The following is a 14,676-nucleotide window of genomic DNA, read 5'->3' as shown; positions in this document are numbered from 1 at the left end:
GCTGTGTTGCTGAGAGAACCATGGTCAGCATACCAGCCTATTGCCTCGTCTTTACTGGGCTGCTCACCATTTGGCCTCACGGGCATGCCAGCAGCGAAGACCTGTCCTCACTTCTCACTCTTTTCTTTTTATGCCCAGTTACAGTGGAAAACAAGTGGTATGGATGCTGGAGGGATATGCTCCATATGCTGAGACATCATGGCTTTCCTTCGCAGGCCACCGAGAGAGAGATAGGTTGTCTCAGGGCTTGACTGTCAGTTCTGCAGTTATCTTTGCCTACCTTTTCACTGCAAAGAGTTGTTTCCAAACCAAGGGAGTTTAATCTTAGTCCAGTTTGTATGAGCAAGCTTGCATTAAAGTCAGCATACAAATGCTTGAAGCTTTTATGGGAATTGTAAAGGAGGGGAAGAAGGAGGTATGTCAGGAAGTGGCACCAGGCCATGCCTGTATTCTTGCTTGGTTTTCTGCTGTTCTGCTACACTGCTGTTGCCTTTTCTCTTGCCAGGTGACCTGCAGTCAAACAACTTACCTTCCTTTACTGGCATTACTTCTGGAATGGCTGTTTTTGTCTGCTCTTCAGATACTGAGAAAAGTTGAAGAAAATTGCCGCTTTCCAAGCCCTTGCCTTCTTTTATAGTTTAGTCAAGTTAAACTTAATGGTGGAGTATGTTGTTTACCAGCAGAAAATCCATGTCACCTTGAGTTACTCTGTGGTCCCACCTGCAATTTACACAGCTCTCTTCTGACTTTGACAAAACCACTCTATCCTTGTGATGAGTGGGTGCATTAAAGCTGCTGAGCCACCGGTTAGCTGTATGTAATGCTGTATTGAGACTCCATAAAGGTTTTATACATTTTTTCTATAACGCAGGAACCTGAAAATATGTTGACTGCTCTGAACAGGCAGAGTTGGAGGGCATAAACCACTGCCTTGCTGCTGCAGCCTGTCTTGAGTTGCATGGCTGCATCTACACCTTCCATGGGAGGAACTGTACGTTGGTTAGAACCTGCGTAAGACATCCTGTGAAGAGTCTCACCACCTATGTAATAGAAATGAGACATTCAAGGAATTTTAACTAAGTGAGGTCACACTTCCCTCTGCTTTCTTCATGTTTGTTCTGTAGAGGTCTTCCCCTACACAGCCTCTTGTTCCATGAAACTTGCGTCTGTGCATTAGAGTGAAGATTTATATTGAGGGTTGTCTACAGTTGCTTGTGATGTACTGATCGACGCTGGTAGGCAAACGTGAAGCTAAACAGAAATAACTGGTTTAGATTTTGAGTGCCAGTGATGGGAAAAATAGAAAAAGAAAAAAGAGCTATGTAATTGGAGAAGAAATAATCTTTATTTTCCTATTATTCTCAAATTATTTTCAAGGCAGTAAACACAAAAATGAAATAAATTGGTGCTGGTTTAAACTGTTGTTTCTTTGTCTGAATATTTGTTGTCTTAATTGTTAGAGTAATTTCAAGGATATTTGTCAAACGACTTACAGTTTCATAAGTGTCCTTTTTTATTTGGCATCTGTAATACCTGCTTGAGTTCTCTCTCTTCTGAGCAATCTAATATTGAGTACATTTCCCTTGATATTGTAAGGCAAATTATTAAACCATTCTCTACAGCCATCCTTCTCAACATTTGTTTGAAAGTGCATCTTGAGACACTCTGAGCTCTTTGTGCATTGCAAATGTGCTCTTCAGTAGAACATTTTGTCTTTTTCCATTTAAATAAATATCTCCTATTAAGTCTTTAGTGTTAAGACTCTTACATCATTTCGACACTCCATCTTTTTATAAGGCTTCCATTTTTCTTCAAGATTTTTCTATTTTTTACATTGGTTACAGGCAGTTCTTGTTTTCCAACTTTATGAATAAAATGATCATTTTTATTTTACCAGCTTTTAGTTTCTTACAAATAATAGAAATCATTAGAAGAGCACCTAATGGGTTTTCTTAGGCTGTTAGAAACTGAATGGAGCTGAAGTCACCTGAGAATTTTTTGCCTTCTATTTCTTTTCTACTTTAAAGTAAGAAAGTGAATTTGCTTTCTATTTTTTCTTGAAGCGGAAGTGCGTAGGTGCGTATAAATATGTATGCACACTCACTGACTTCGGTGGGTGGACTTGCAAGGTGGCTTTAGAAATACAGAATTAATTTCTCCGCTGAGTTTTTAAGTTAGTTTTGTGTGGTTTTTTGATGTTTGGTTTTGGGTTTTTTCCCCCCAGGAAAATAGACCCAACAGCTGGAATATTTCAGATGTAATACAGGAGATGCTTGTGTTTTCTGAAATACATTTTTTCATTTAGGTCTTTGTGCTGGTAAGGTATATAAGAAATTGTTTTTCTTTTCCTCAAATCGTTCAAGTATGTCTCATTTTCAAGATAAGGGATCTTATTCCGATGTCCATTTTTTTCTATAAATTAGATATAGTTCTGCTTAGGCTAAAGGACTCATGTTTTCATAAGCATTTATATTTGCAATTCAACATACTCTAGGTGTCAAATTATGCAAAATTCAAAAAAGATTTGAAGCTTTTTTGTATACCTTAAGGAAGAAATAAAATGCTAAGTTACATTTTTAAAAATCTATGACTAGTCATTCTTGAGGCTTAACTAAATCCCTTAAGTCCTTGCACATATGCTTAACTGCGGGCATTTGTAGTCCTACAGATTGTGTGAGATGGTACATACTCATAACAAGTGCAAAGGGAATACTTTAATGGAGGTATCTGGTTTTTTTACTTTCTGCATAGGAAAATTCAATTCCCGCATTGTGATACTAGATGGAAAATACTTTTTAACTCAGTCCAAACTGAATTCTAGTGTTTTTCCTTGCATTTAAAGTGCTGTTGGTGATTGAGCTTTCATGTACCAAAATATATATGAAAATACGTAAATGCAAGCCCTGTAGAACAAGAGGAACCATTCCTCTCTGCATATGAATAGACAGTTGGTGTTTTCTTTATGTTTTTTTTTTTCCTTTTTGCTATTTCTGCACTTGAAAAATAACATGTGATCTGGATGTTTGGGGGTGGTAGAGCTAGTATGGCTGCCTATGCACAGGAGCTGAAGCTTAAGTACCTCGAAATACCCTGCCCTCCTATTGACTGGGTCTATTTTTAGCCCCAGGGAGCCCGGGATTATTGGAATTTAGAAGCTCCTGTTTTATGCAATGGTGAAATTGTTAAATTGATTGGGTGAGGCCACACACGTTCCCAACCAGGATTTGCTGAGGGTTTACTGAGGAGGAATCCTAAGGAAGAAGAAACAGTTTCTGCTCTTGTCAGAAACTCTTCCAGAGGATTATTTACAGCTTAGGTACCTCCACAGCTGCTGACACTGCTGTCTCTGTGGCTATTCTTGCTGTGTGCTGCCACCGCTCCAGGCAGTAGCCTGTGCTAGCTCTTCCTCTGCCAAGGTTTGAACAGTATGTAATATCTCCAGGTACCTAATAATATCAAGCAAGTGATGTATAGCTAACCAGCATGCATGCAGTTGCAAGTGCATTAGTTTACTAAAATGTGATCTGATATTACAAGCATGTGCAAGTTTGCTGAAGCTACATGGTACCAAAAATTGCATTTTCTTTTTTTTTTCCCCCAATAGGAGAGGGGAATCGCTTGATTGTGGCATCAGGTGATTACTACTCTTTAAAAAAAATACAGGGCTTGGGGTGTACCTTTTCTAACTCCTGCAGATGTTCAGATCTCAGAGTCTGTAGCAGGAAACCAGAAAATCTGTTTGCCCTTGTAGGACCAGTTGCTCAGATGCCTTCTAAGAAGCATATTTAATCCTGAGGGATCATACGATTTCATCTGCATTTGTTAGATTTAGCTTGTCTTCTTAAGGAAACAGGTTTTGCATAATTGCAGTACCCATATTCTCGCTGGCATCATCCTCACACCCTAATAGCTTCTGAACACCCTGGCCCATTTCAAGCGAAGTTGCTAGAAGCAGACATCTCAAAGACATACCACAAAGTTCTTACTTGTTATGCAAAAATCAGAGTCTAGGTGGAAGAGAGCGATCCAAATTACTGCCCAGTTAAGGAAGAGGCTAGAACGTGCACTGAGCCGCTTGGAGTGTGCTCTGTTGGCCACGTGCACATCTTGGCTGGCCCTTTAGGACATGCACGGCTTGAGCAAGTTACATGTATCATGTGAGTTGTTTCCTGGTCTATAGTTAGTAAAGGTGGGAGGGTGTTCTGGAGGAGAAGGAAGGAGGGAGGTGGGGTACAGGAGGAAGCTGGGAGTCAGATGTTAGGCAATGCTGTGAGCTGGGGCTCTGTTATTTCCCACTAGTAATATCAATAAATTGCATCAATTAACTTTGGATTGGTGTGCTTAGCTTCAAGCTGGACTTTCCTCATTTCAACTATTTAAGGAAAATATAAATAAGTTTATCAGTTTGATGATAGATAACACAGATAACGCTGCTGCTCTGGTAAAGCAGGTAACCATGGCTGTTGTCTTCCCAGGGGACGAGGTAAAGCATAGAGGGAGTCTTAATTTAGCTGGTATGGTTTAAAAAAACCTAAATATCCCTCAAGGTACAAACCTCAGACGGGCAGACTAACAGAAGACGTGACAATGTTGCATGCTGATGCATCTCCTGTAAGAGCAGCTTTCAAGGAGAAGAAGGTTGTCCAAAGGTGCAGCCCAGCTCCTCACAGCAGTGCATGGTGGGAGGATGTGAGGCAGTTGATGTAAGCCAAAACTGGACAGGTTCAGTCTGAATATAAGGAAAATCATCTTCATTGAGAGGACACCCAAGCAGTAGATTACCTTGCTCACAGAGGCTGTGCAGGCTCCGCCTCTGGAGGTATCCAAGACCTGGCTGGAGCAACCTGGTCTGACCCCAGGGCTGACCTTGCTCTTGAGCGGGTTGGACTGGCGACCTCTTGAGGTCTCTTCCAACCTGAATTATCCTCTCCTTTTGCAAAACAAACAAACAAAAAAACCAAACCAAAACAACAACAACCCCCACCACATTATGCTGCAGAAAAGCGTTTTACAGCACTGTGGGATTGACTGTATAGATTGGGGCTGCGACATTTAATAGTGGGACTTTTATGATAAGCATGCTAAGAACTCATTCATAGGGTTTGAAGAAAGAGACCTTCCCCTTTCTCCTGCTTAGCAGCACTGTGAAAACTCCTTCCCTAAGCTGTCCCTTTCTATCTTGACGTGCGACTTTTGGGATGTGCTCGTTTAACGGGATAGCTTGAAAAGCCGGGACTTGGTGAATTAGTGACCTTCTGTAAAAACAGGTAGATGGGGAAGCTGAGACTTGACATTGTGAGAGGTGTGTGGTATACCCATGGCCTGCTGTCTGGTGTTCTCCTCTGTAATAAACCCATGGGATTCTAGCTTTGTATGTGTTGAAAGCAACAACAAACTAAACCCTGTAGCGTAGACAGGTCTGCAAGGGGTTTGGTAAAATACAGTAAATGGAAGGATTCTTCTCCCAAGTGAAAAGTCACAGGACAAGAGGAAAAGGCCTCAAGCTGCGCCAGGGGAGGTTTAGATTGGATATTAGAAAACATTTTTTCACAGAGAGAGTGCTCAGGCGTTGGAACAGGCTGCTCAGGGCAGTGGTGGAATCACCGTCCCTGGAAGTGTTCAGAAACCATGTAGGTGAGGCCCTCAGTGACATGGTTTAGTAGTGAACTTGGCAGTCCTAGGGTAATGGTTGGACTTGATTGTCTTAAAGGTCTTTTCCAGCCTAAATGGTTCTATAATTCTGTGATTCTAATATGTATGGACCCCCATCTTAAAAGCAGAATTCAGTACCTGAGCGAAATGTTTGTGGATGCATTAGTTGATTCTCATCTTAAAAGAAACATTATTTTGCCTTCTTTTAATTTTTAATTATTATTCAAACATCTTCTTTTTGTGGAAAATGATTTTATTAAGTGAAAGCTAACTCATTATTATGCATAAGCAATTCCCAGCCTGGGCCTGGATGAATTATTATTGTTGTTGTTACTGTTGGAGCAATAGGAAAATACTGAAGAAAGATGTGGGTTTGTAAAATGTTAAAGGCAGAGATGTGGCCGTACAACTTGTAGACAAGAAATAGGCTCTTAATATTTTAATATGCAAAGTTATGGGGTGTTACTTCTGCACTTGCCTCATTTTGCTTATTTTGAAATAATAATTCTTAGTATGTACCTAGGTTTTTTTAATATATTCCCATCTGTGGGCTGTCTTGTGCCATTGATTTTAGGCAAACTACCTATTGTTCTTAGTAGGGAAATCTACCTATTTAAAAAAAATAGTCAGTAGTGTGACATGGCTTGTTAAGAGACGTGGTTTTGATACTAAACCATTCAGGCAGCAGTTCCCAAGACCTTCTGCAGAAGTGGAGCCTCTTGTTGCTGTGCTTGGGTGATGGGCACTGGAGTCCTCTTGAGTTGCCAGCTCCTTTGTACACATTTTCCCTCTCCCACTTCTTTACTGGAATGAAGCCTGTGGCACACCCCTGATGCGAGACACAGCATGTTCCCAGTCTGGATAATTAGCAGTAGATAAGTAGTTTCTCTGCTAAAACCTTCCATTACCCGCCTGAAATGTGGTCCTATGCATTAGACTAGGCTAGCTGCAGACGACAAAAGCAGAGAAATGAAAGGTCAGAGATAGGTACTTGCAGAGATAGGTACTCCCCCCTTGCAGGAAGAGGGGAGTAACAGAGTTCTGGGAATTTAATCTGATGTCTGTTTGTCTTTATTATCCACTGCAGATAAGGACAGAGCTCATTGAAAGTGATTTTTTTGGGGAGAACTCTCATGGGAAGTACACAACAGCTTATGATGTGCTTGTTGATAACTTGCACTTCACGGGACGGGAGTTTCTAGGGACCAAGTTTCAAACCAGTCTGTCTGCACCCTCAGTTTCAGGACTCTGACTCACATGTGGGAGCAGGTTAAAAGTTGTATGAAGTGATTATTTTCCATGCTGCCTGCCTCATCCCACTGACAGAGTTAGTGCCGCTGTGTGCCGGGGGGACTGAATGTCTGTGGAGCAGCTCCTGAACAGCTGGGGTTTTAAGAGCTGTGAAGAAACAAGCCTCGCTTCAGAGGCTTGATACTGATGCATCCTAAAGTTAAAGCACTTGATTTTGTCTCTGAATTTGTTATGAGGTGCCCTGCTAATACAGTAGTTTTTTCAAGAATCCGAAGTGGGCTGTTAGTAGATGGTTACCCAACCAGCATGTTGAATACCCCTGCGTGTCGTGTGCCTGTTCTGCTGCTTGGGTGATATGTGCTGTTGTCTCAGTTAGACCTTGTATTTGGCATTTTAATAAACAAAAAAGTCCAGGGTCCTATTTGACTGAGGTGACACTACGAGTTTGAAGTTTTGTTCTTACAATGATCACTAGTTGGGAATCAGACCGGTTCCTCTCTGAAATGAATCTCACCAGGAGTTCCCAGGGACATGGAACATTTATTAAAAAAGGAATGAAAAGGTGCTTATAGGCATTTTCCCGCCACCATTGTAGGTCCAAAAAGTGAAAGCTGGTCTCAGAATTTATTTAATTTTGGTATCGAGGGCTGGATTAATCTGCTCACTGTTTTCAGTGCTCATTCCACCACAGTTTATTTTGGGTCATTTAATTTCAACAAGGCTTGATCTGTTTACAGCGCTTTCCATAGTAGCGTGACAGGGCCACACAGCTCTTTTTATAGTATGTTCACTGCTAAACAGGAGCTCAAAAAACTAGTAAAGGAGGCAGACATGAATAAGTTCAGGGAGGACAGTACATTTTTGTATGGTTGGATTATTTTGGAAAGTTTTCTGAAATAACCAGTCTTTTGTGCGCTGTAGGTTGCTCTGCAGAGCTTGAAGTGATGATATGTATTAGCCATGTGCTTTCAGTGTGGAGGGCTGGCTGAAGGCACTCTTCAGTCTGAAGGTACTTCAAACGCCACTGTGGTTGAGAGCTGCTCTCAATCCTTACTGGAGGAGCACTTTTGTTTCCATAGGTTGATACTTCCACCAGGTAGAGTAGTTTCTTTTTATTTTGCTGTTTTAATTTTCAGCTTGGGTGTATGAATCAATCATATACAAAATAGACTAAGGTTAAATAGATCTTGGTTAAAAATGTCTTAATCAGTATGCCTCATCAGCCAAAACAAAAGCATATGCTCATTACTTGTGCTGAATGTGCTCCAATTTAACATTATGAAGGTGATGGTGGCCTTGTTCTCCCTAAATAGAAGAGCCAGCCATCTTCTGTGTCCATCAAACCATGACTATTTCTGGTTCTGCTCATGCCAGCTGACAAAGTAACATTCAGTTTGTGTACTTCATTGAATGAGACAGCATTAGTGACTCGCACAATGGAAATCAGAAGGAAGGCATGATGTCCTGAGAATGGCTGCGTCTATACTAGCAGATTTAAACAGCACCAAGCACTGCTCCGAAGAGATGAGACGGGGGTTTTTTGCTAAATTTTTAGTTTTCTTGAACTCTTCTGGCCTCTGCCATTTAGCATACTCCAGGCTTAGTTCACAAAGGGCTGTTCTCTTTAGTAGTTTAATAGTGTGGAAATAGCCGTTCACATTCCTGTCGGCCCCAGTGCAGGAGAACCTTCCTGAACGTTTAACTCACTCTTGCATAGGTAGTTAATACATCCTCACAGCAGATTAGAGGCAGTGATTTGATGTCTGACTAAAAGTGTAACATGAACACTGTTGTTCTGGGACATTTGAAGTGTACTAAAGGTTTTGTAGCAGTGTGTATGTGTGTGAATGTGTACACAGAGTCATTGTATGTGTGTACACTGTGATGTTATTGCATAGGGATCTTAATGTTTTCTTGGCTATAGGAGGATATTCCTGCTTTGGCTCAGATTGTAAAGCTCTTATACCAGTGAATGGAAAGCTTAAAAAGCACATTTTAAAAATGTCTCAATTTGGAAGCTTACCTTCTACAAGTTGAGTATGTCAAATGCAGCTTGACTAATGCTGTAGGGCCTCTGGTCACAGCTCTTAAAATTTTATGTCTGTTTGTGAGCCATGTCATCAAGGAGCCTCTGATCTCAGGAGGTCCTGCCTTGCAGCTGCACAACCTGCTGGTGCACCTTACGATTTCCCTTTCTGGGGGAAAATGTATTGGTGTTTCTTATGCTACTTTACCTACGTTTTGGTCAGCATGCAGTGCTTGTAGAGGTGTGCTCCATGTCCATTTCCTCCTCAGAGGTGGCTGCCCACCCATACTTTAATTGTCTCTTATTGTCTCCTAACAGTCTAAAAATTCCTGCTTTCAGGTTGATCCAGGAGCTCTCCTTTTGCTTAGGAGATTCAGCTCCATGCACTGCTTCTAAATTTAGGCTGCAAAAGTACTAGCTTGGCTTCTGTTCTTCTATACTTGAATGGAAATAATTCAAAGTTATGCTAGAAACAGTTATGATAAAAACAGGAAGCCAGAAGGCAGTGAATTGGAATAAGGGTAAACGGATGGGAGAACACAAGCAGAGAGTAGCCACTTTAGATGCCTCCTGCCATGAACACAGAATTATTTTTTAATAAAATGTACTTAAAAGATGCTGTTCTCTAAAAAAAAGAGTTCTAATTTTTTCAGTTTAAAAAAATTGCTTGGGCCGAGTTGCAGAGTTTTTGTAGGGACGCTATATAAATACATGTTGCACACAAATAAATCGGGCAGGGCTTTGAGCAACCTGGTCTAGTGGAAGGTGTCGCTACTGATGGCAGGGGGTTGGAACTAGATGATCTTTAAGGACCCTTCCAAGCCAAACCAGTCTATGATTCGGTGATATTAAAAATAAAAATAAATTTGTTATTCATAATGTAGTGTCATTTATAAAAAACATCTATGTTATGGTAGCACCAGGTACTCTAGCCAAGATACCATGAGGTGTAGTCTGGGGAGTCTGGGTAATACTCAGACTGCCCAAATACTATTAACTATATGGCAGTGATCTGTACTTAACAATGAAAATGCTGTTTCAAAGTCTTTCTCTTTTTTGTGTGTGTGGCTAATAGCCTTAATGATCAGTCAGAAGCAGTGGGCTGAGGCAGACCTCAAGGCCATCAGCTCCTCCCAGCCTGCTGCACAGTTCCCAGGGAACATCCTGTGTTTCGTTAGTTCTTGCTTAGTTTGTGGTGTAATATTTTGCTTGAAGGCATTAAACCGTCATCAAAAGCAGCAGACTGATTAGTGTGACTTCTTTTTCCAGGGTCGTTGTACAAGGGAGAACTGCAAGTACCTTCATCCGCCAACACATTTAAAAACTCAACTGGAAATCAATGGCAGGAACAACTTAATCCAACAAAAAACTGCAGCAGCAATGCTTGCCCAGCAAATGCAGTTCATGTTTCCAGGGACACCGCTACAGCCAGTGGTAAGTATATTTCTTTGATGGTGTTAATGGTAAGTAAAGTTGAAGTACAAGACTATACTGACCTGCAAAAGTTCTCTAAACTAGTATCAATAAAAGTAGTCCCCATCTGTTAACTTAAAGAATTGCCGAGATGCTAGGATATGTTCATTTATATTTGCATTTGAAAATGTAAGTAAGTGTTGCTGTAGATTTGGTGTATTTTTTTATTCCAGAATAATTTGCATTTTTTCCTATTTGATTTTGTTGGTTTTTGGTGTTTTGGGTTTTTTTATTTTTATTTCCTTCATTCAGTTCATATCAGGTTTAGTCCAGATTTGCAAGGTTTTTTACCTATAATCCTTGTGGAAGTGAAAATTTGCATTATAATAATACTTTGGTAGTAAGCTATTTGAGTAGGAGTCTATGGGTTTGAATGGCTTTAAAGAGTATTTAATCCCAGTACCAGGAACAAAGGTTATTATTCAGGCTGGCGTTTTCTTGCTCTCTGGAAATCTGAAGTGTCCCAGAATAGGACAGAGAATTGCTGGTGCATGCACTTTACAAACTCAGCATTTTATCTTAAGGTAATCCGTATGGTGCCTGGGACACTTCAAATCCAGAAGGTGACATAAAACTGGTCTTGCATATGTGAGCAGCACCTTTGAGTATACATGAAGATGGTAGTTGCTGTGGACTGCCCTTGCAGTTGAGTTCCTCACTGTACCAGACTTCCAAAGCATGGTTAGTCAGATAATCTGAATTAGACTTTTCACACATGGCTGCTAATGATGTTTTCTCAATCTGAATGGCCAGTCTAAGGCATCCCACCAGAGTGGGATTTCTTTCTCTAACTCAAGGCATCTGGAGTCTTGACATCAACTTCTATGTAAGGCTTCCATGGTCCATTTGCATTTTATCAAAAGACATAGGTTCATCTAATTACTATTTGCTTGGCTTGTTTCAGACGTCTGCATTCAGATTACATTAGTTGGGCTTTTAGGTGCCTTTGTCTTTCTATGGGCTGTCACATGAGCCAAACGTAAGCATCTCAGAGGAAGACATCTATAATTGGTGACAGGAAGCCCACCCTAGGTGCCCCTTTCAAATGTGTTTTTACACTTGAAACATCTGCTGTAAGCTGGGAGGCATGACCAAAACTGGATGTCAGGAGTCCCTAAATTTCTGGTACATGTGCATCAAAATGTACCTTGGTATACCAGCGTAATGCATTTAGATATTTCCTGGGGGTTTACTGCTTGAGTTTTCACCAGAAAAATTTTTGATGAAGTAATAGATTCCACCTCTTTGTAGTATAAGAAAAATTGAAGTGGCAGAATTATACTTTTTTCTAGTCACTCATGTCATCATTTGAAGTTGACAGTTTCATTGACGTAATGCCTTTTGTACTGACTGCTGTGATAAAAGTGCTGGGTTTTATTTCTCTGTCTCCCATAAACTGCCAGATTAAGATGACTCAGCCTTGACCAAATGGATAAAAAGTGAAAGAAAATTCCTCAGAAGTCATTTGACATGTGTTTTGTTCTTAAAATTTTATCTGATACAAAGCTGTTATTTGTATTTTACATAACACATATTGTCCTCAACATAGTTGAACCGTTGTTTCATATAAATGCTCATTATTACCCTCTAAAGAAGTTAGTTCATACTTTATGTATGAACTGGGCTGTTTGATATCAAGCAGTTTTGATCTCTAATAAAAACAGAGCAATATTAATTTTTAATTCTCCAGGGCAGGTAGATGCCATTTCCATACAGTTGGGTATTCTGGCTAATCTGCTGCTCAAAGTACCTTCTTGGTACTAACTCATATTCATTTATAATTAGTAATAGGTTCCAAAGGAAAAAAATGAAATAAAAGCAGAAATAAACCTTCTAACTCCTATGCTTTCTCTGGTATTTTCTATCTACCGTGCATGGCCGGTTTCCTTTTACCAACAGAGCCCATACAGGCCACCTTGATGAGAAAGACACTCCTCCTCCTTTAAGTGTTTTTAAGTCTTTCCGTAGTGTTCTGCTGTTGTGTGGTTCATTTCTAGCTGCCAGTTTACTTGGGAACTTAATTTCTGACAAAGCTAATGTGAGATGTGTCCTGTTTTTCTTCATAGTTTTTCCTCATTTCTAATTATAGCTTTGCTCTCTGGGGTAAACGTCAGCTCTTGCAGAACTGAAGTACTTTCCAGGTCTGACCATGCTCTGACCATGGTGTTGTTCTGCCTCCACCCCCCATGGAGCTGGTGGTAACAAACCCACCATTCTGCCTTGTTAGGGCCGCATTTTAGCATCACACAAGTGCTCTTTCTCCTGGTCATGACTTCAATGACTCGCTGTAGGAAGGCATGAAACAGATTTATAGACCCATATCATTCCTTCCAATCAAATTTTTTCGTAAGATGGACTCTAGCTAAGCCTGAATAATCCCTTTCTAAATATTGTGTCCAGCTGAGATTATAATATTTATTCTGCTTGCCACTGGTGACAGCTGAGCACACAAACATTTGCAAAGGTGAGGTTTTTCGATGCATGAGCCAAAGTAACATGTAATTGCAGGAGGTGGGAAAATACAGCATGCAAACAGATGGAAGTTACATGCCAAATAGCTTGTTATATATACTTTTATTAGAAATATGTCTTCAATATAGTTAATAACACTTCACTTATGAAATCTAGTACTTTGAAAAATAGCCTGTTTTCCCAAGAAAAACAGGTATTGAGAAAAAGCAAGAAAGTCTATATTATTTCCACTCTTAGATGTGTAAATAAACCTGCAGGGTAAGCTGGACCTCCACAGAGATTCAGGTTGAAAGTACAACTTCCTTTGCATCAGCAGCCTCTTTTCTAATAACAGAGCTACAAAAGTGGTTCTTCGTATGCTGCTGGAATGTGTAACACAATTAAAAGAAGAGAGAATGCTGTGTGTTTTGGCAGCTGTTTGAAATCTTTTCATTAAGAAAATGAGTCAGTGCCAGAAAGAACATGCAGAAGACAACTAGTAAGCTCTTCATCTTGGTCTGTGTTTTTCTTTTGCAGCCCACATTTCCAGTGGGTCCCACAATAGGAACGAACACGGCTATTAGCTTTGCTCCTTACCTAACGCCAGTTACACCAGGAGTTGGCTTAGTCCCGACTGAGATCCTACCCACGCCGCCTGTCATTGTTCCTGGAAGTCCACCGGTTTCAGTCCCCGGTTCAACTGCTACCCAGAAACTTCTCAGGACTGATAAACTGGAGGTACTGTAGATACCGTGGTGACTAGAAATACATCCTCTGTTAGGCTATGTGAAAGATCCTGGAGGGACAAACTCTGTTGTTTTAGAAATGCTGCTTAAATTTAGTTGCTACAAATAAAGACCTCGTAACCAGGAAAGATTTCTACACTTACAGCCAGGGGTAATTAAACACTGTTACTTTTAAGGTAGTGCATTTGCTCAGATTCAATGCATAGACATCAACATGAATTTTCATCTTTCATAAAGTTTATCATCTCCAAGATACCTCAAATCTACATGCCCATAAAGGTATGCCTTGATGAAAAATCTAACAAGCACATTTTTATTGCAGTACTAGTTCTGTCCTGGGTTTTATGCATTGGTATTAAGGGAAGTTTATAGCATTGTGGATCGATATTAGGGGAATGGTATAGCCCTTCAGCCAACCCTGCAGCAGGCTGAAGCCAGCTACATGCATAGCCTCCCAGGTGTTGATGGATCTCCACACGGCTTGGCTCAGTGGCATCTGTGATCCAAGTACATGAGAAGGCCAAATAGCTGTTACAAAAATGAATGTGCTTTTCCAGAAGCCTAAGCAGCAGTGTCTGGAGCACGTTCCTTCTTACAAAAATCAGCGGGTTCAATCTGCCTGGTTTTGAAAATTATTTTTGAGGATGCTCTCCATTGTTTTGCTTGTAGACTTCATAAAAAATACAATGCATCTGATGCATGTCTTCCCTGGATCTTAGATGGGGAACTCCTTCCCTACTAGTGGAGCTTCAAGACCATAAAGTGTAGTTAGAAAGGGGTTGGGTTGAGTATTTTGTGATTCCCAGCTAGTTTTGCGGGGGCAGTTTCTTCAGTATCTTTCCCAGGTTTTTTCTAGGCAGGAAAAGGGAAAGGCATTTGGGAATGCTTCTGTTGCATGTCAAGTTCATTTAGCTGTGGTACCACAGAGCTACCTGAGGAGCCAAGCACATCAGGGTAAAATAGGTGCGTTTCTCGCTCCCAGAAGAAGATTAAGGTTTTATTAAACTGAATTCATGGAAAAACTTGGCCTAAGCAGGGAATGGGAACAGGTCTGTCTTCTGGGGGCATGGGAGTCTC

At 40.6% G+C, this 14,676-nt stretch overlaps 1 protein-coding gene across 8 annotated transcripts in view; it reads left to right on the top strand.

The window, feature by feature from the left end:
- Nucleotides 1–14,676, top strand: part of MBNL2 (muscleblind-like splicing regulator 2) — a 72,684-nt gene that overhangs the window by 26,761 nt on the left and 31,247 nt on the right. For 6 of the 8 annotated variants that reach the window (XM_010021925.1, XM_010021923.1, XM_010021924.1 and 3 more), the window contains exons 2-3: nt 10,199–10,363; nt 13,391–13,591. In XM_010021925.1, the coding sequence (XP_010020227.1) occupies nt 10,199–10,363; nt 13,391–13,591 (366 nt within the window). The remainder of the gene's footprint in view (nt 1–10,198; nt 10,364–13,390; nt 13,592–14,676) is intronic. The other 2 variants (XM_010021927.1, XM_010021926.1) reach the window with 1 other exon arrangement.

This window comes from Nestor notabilis, unplaced genomic scaffold (assembly GCF_000696875.1).
Source record: "Nestor notabilis isolate BGI_N333 unplaced genomic scaffold, ASM69687v1 scaffold15899, whole genome shotgun sequence".
In the NCBI taxonomy this organism is placed as follows: domain Eukaryota; kingdom Metazoa; phylum Chordata; class Aves; order Psittaciformes; family Psittacidae; genus Nestor; species Nestor notabilis.
Note: the sequence above shows the minus strand (reverse complement) of the source record. Positions and strands in the feature narration are given on the sequence as shown.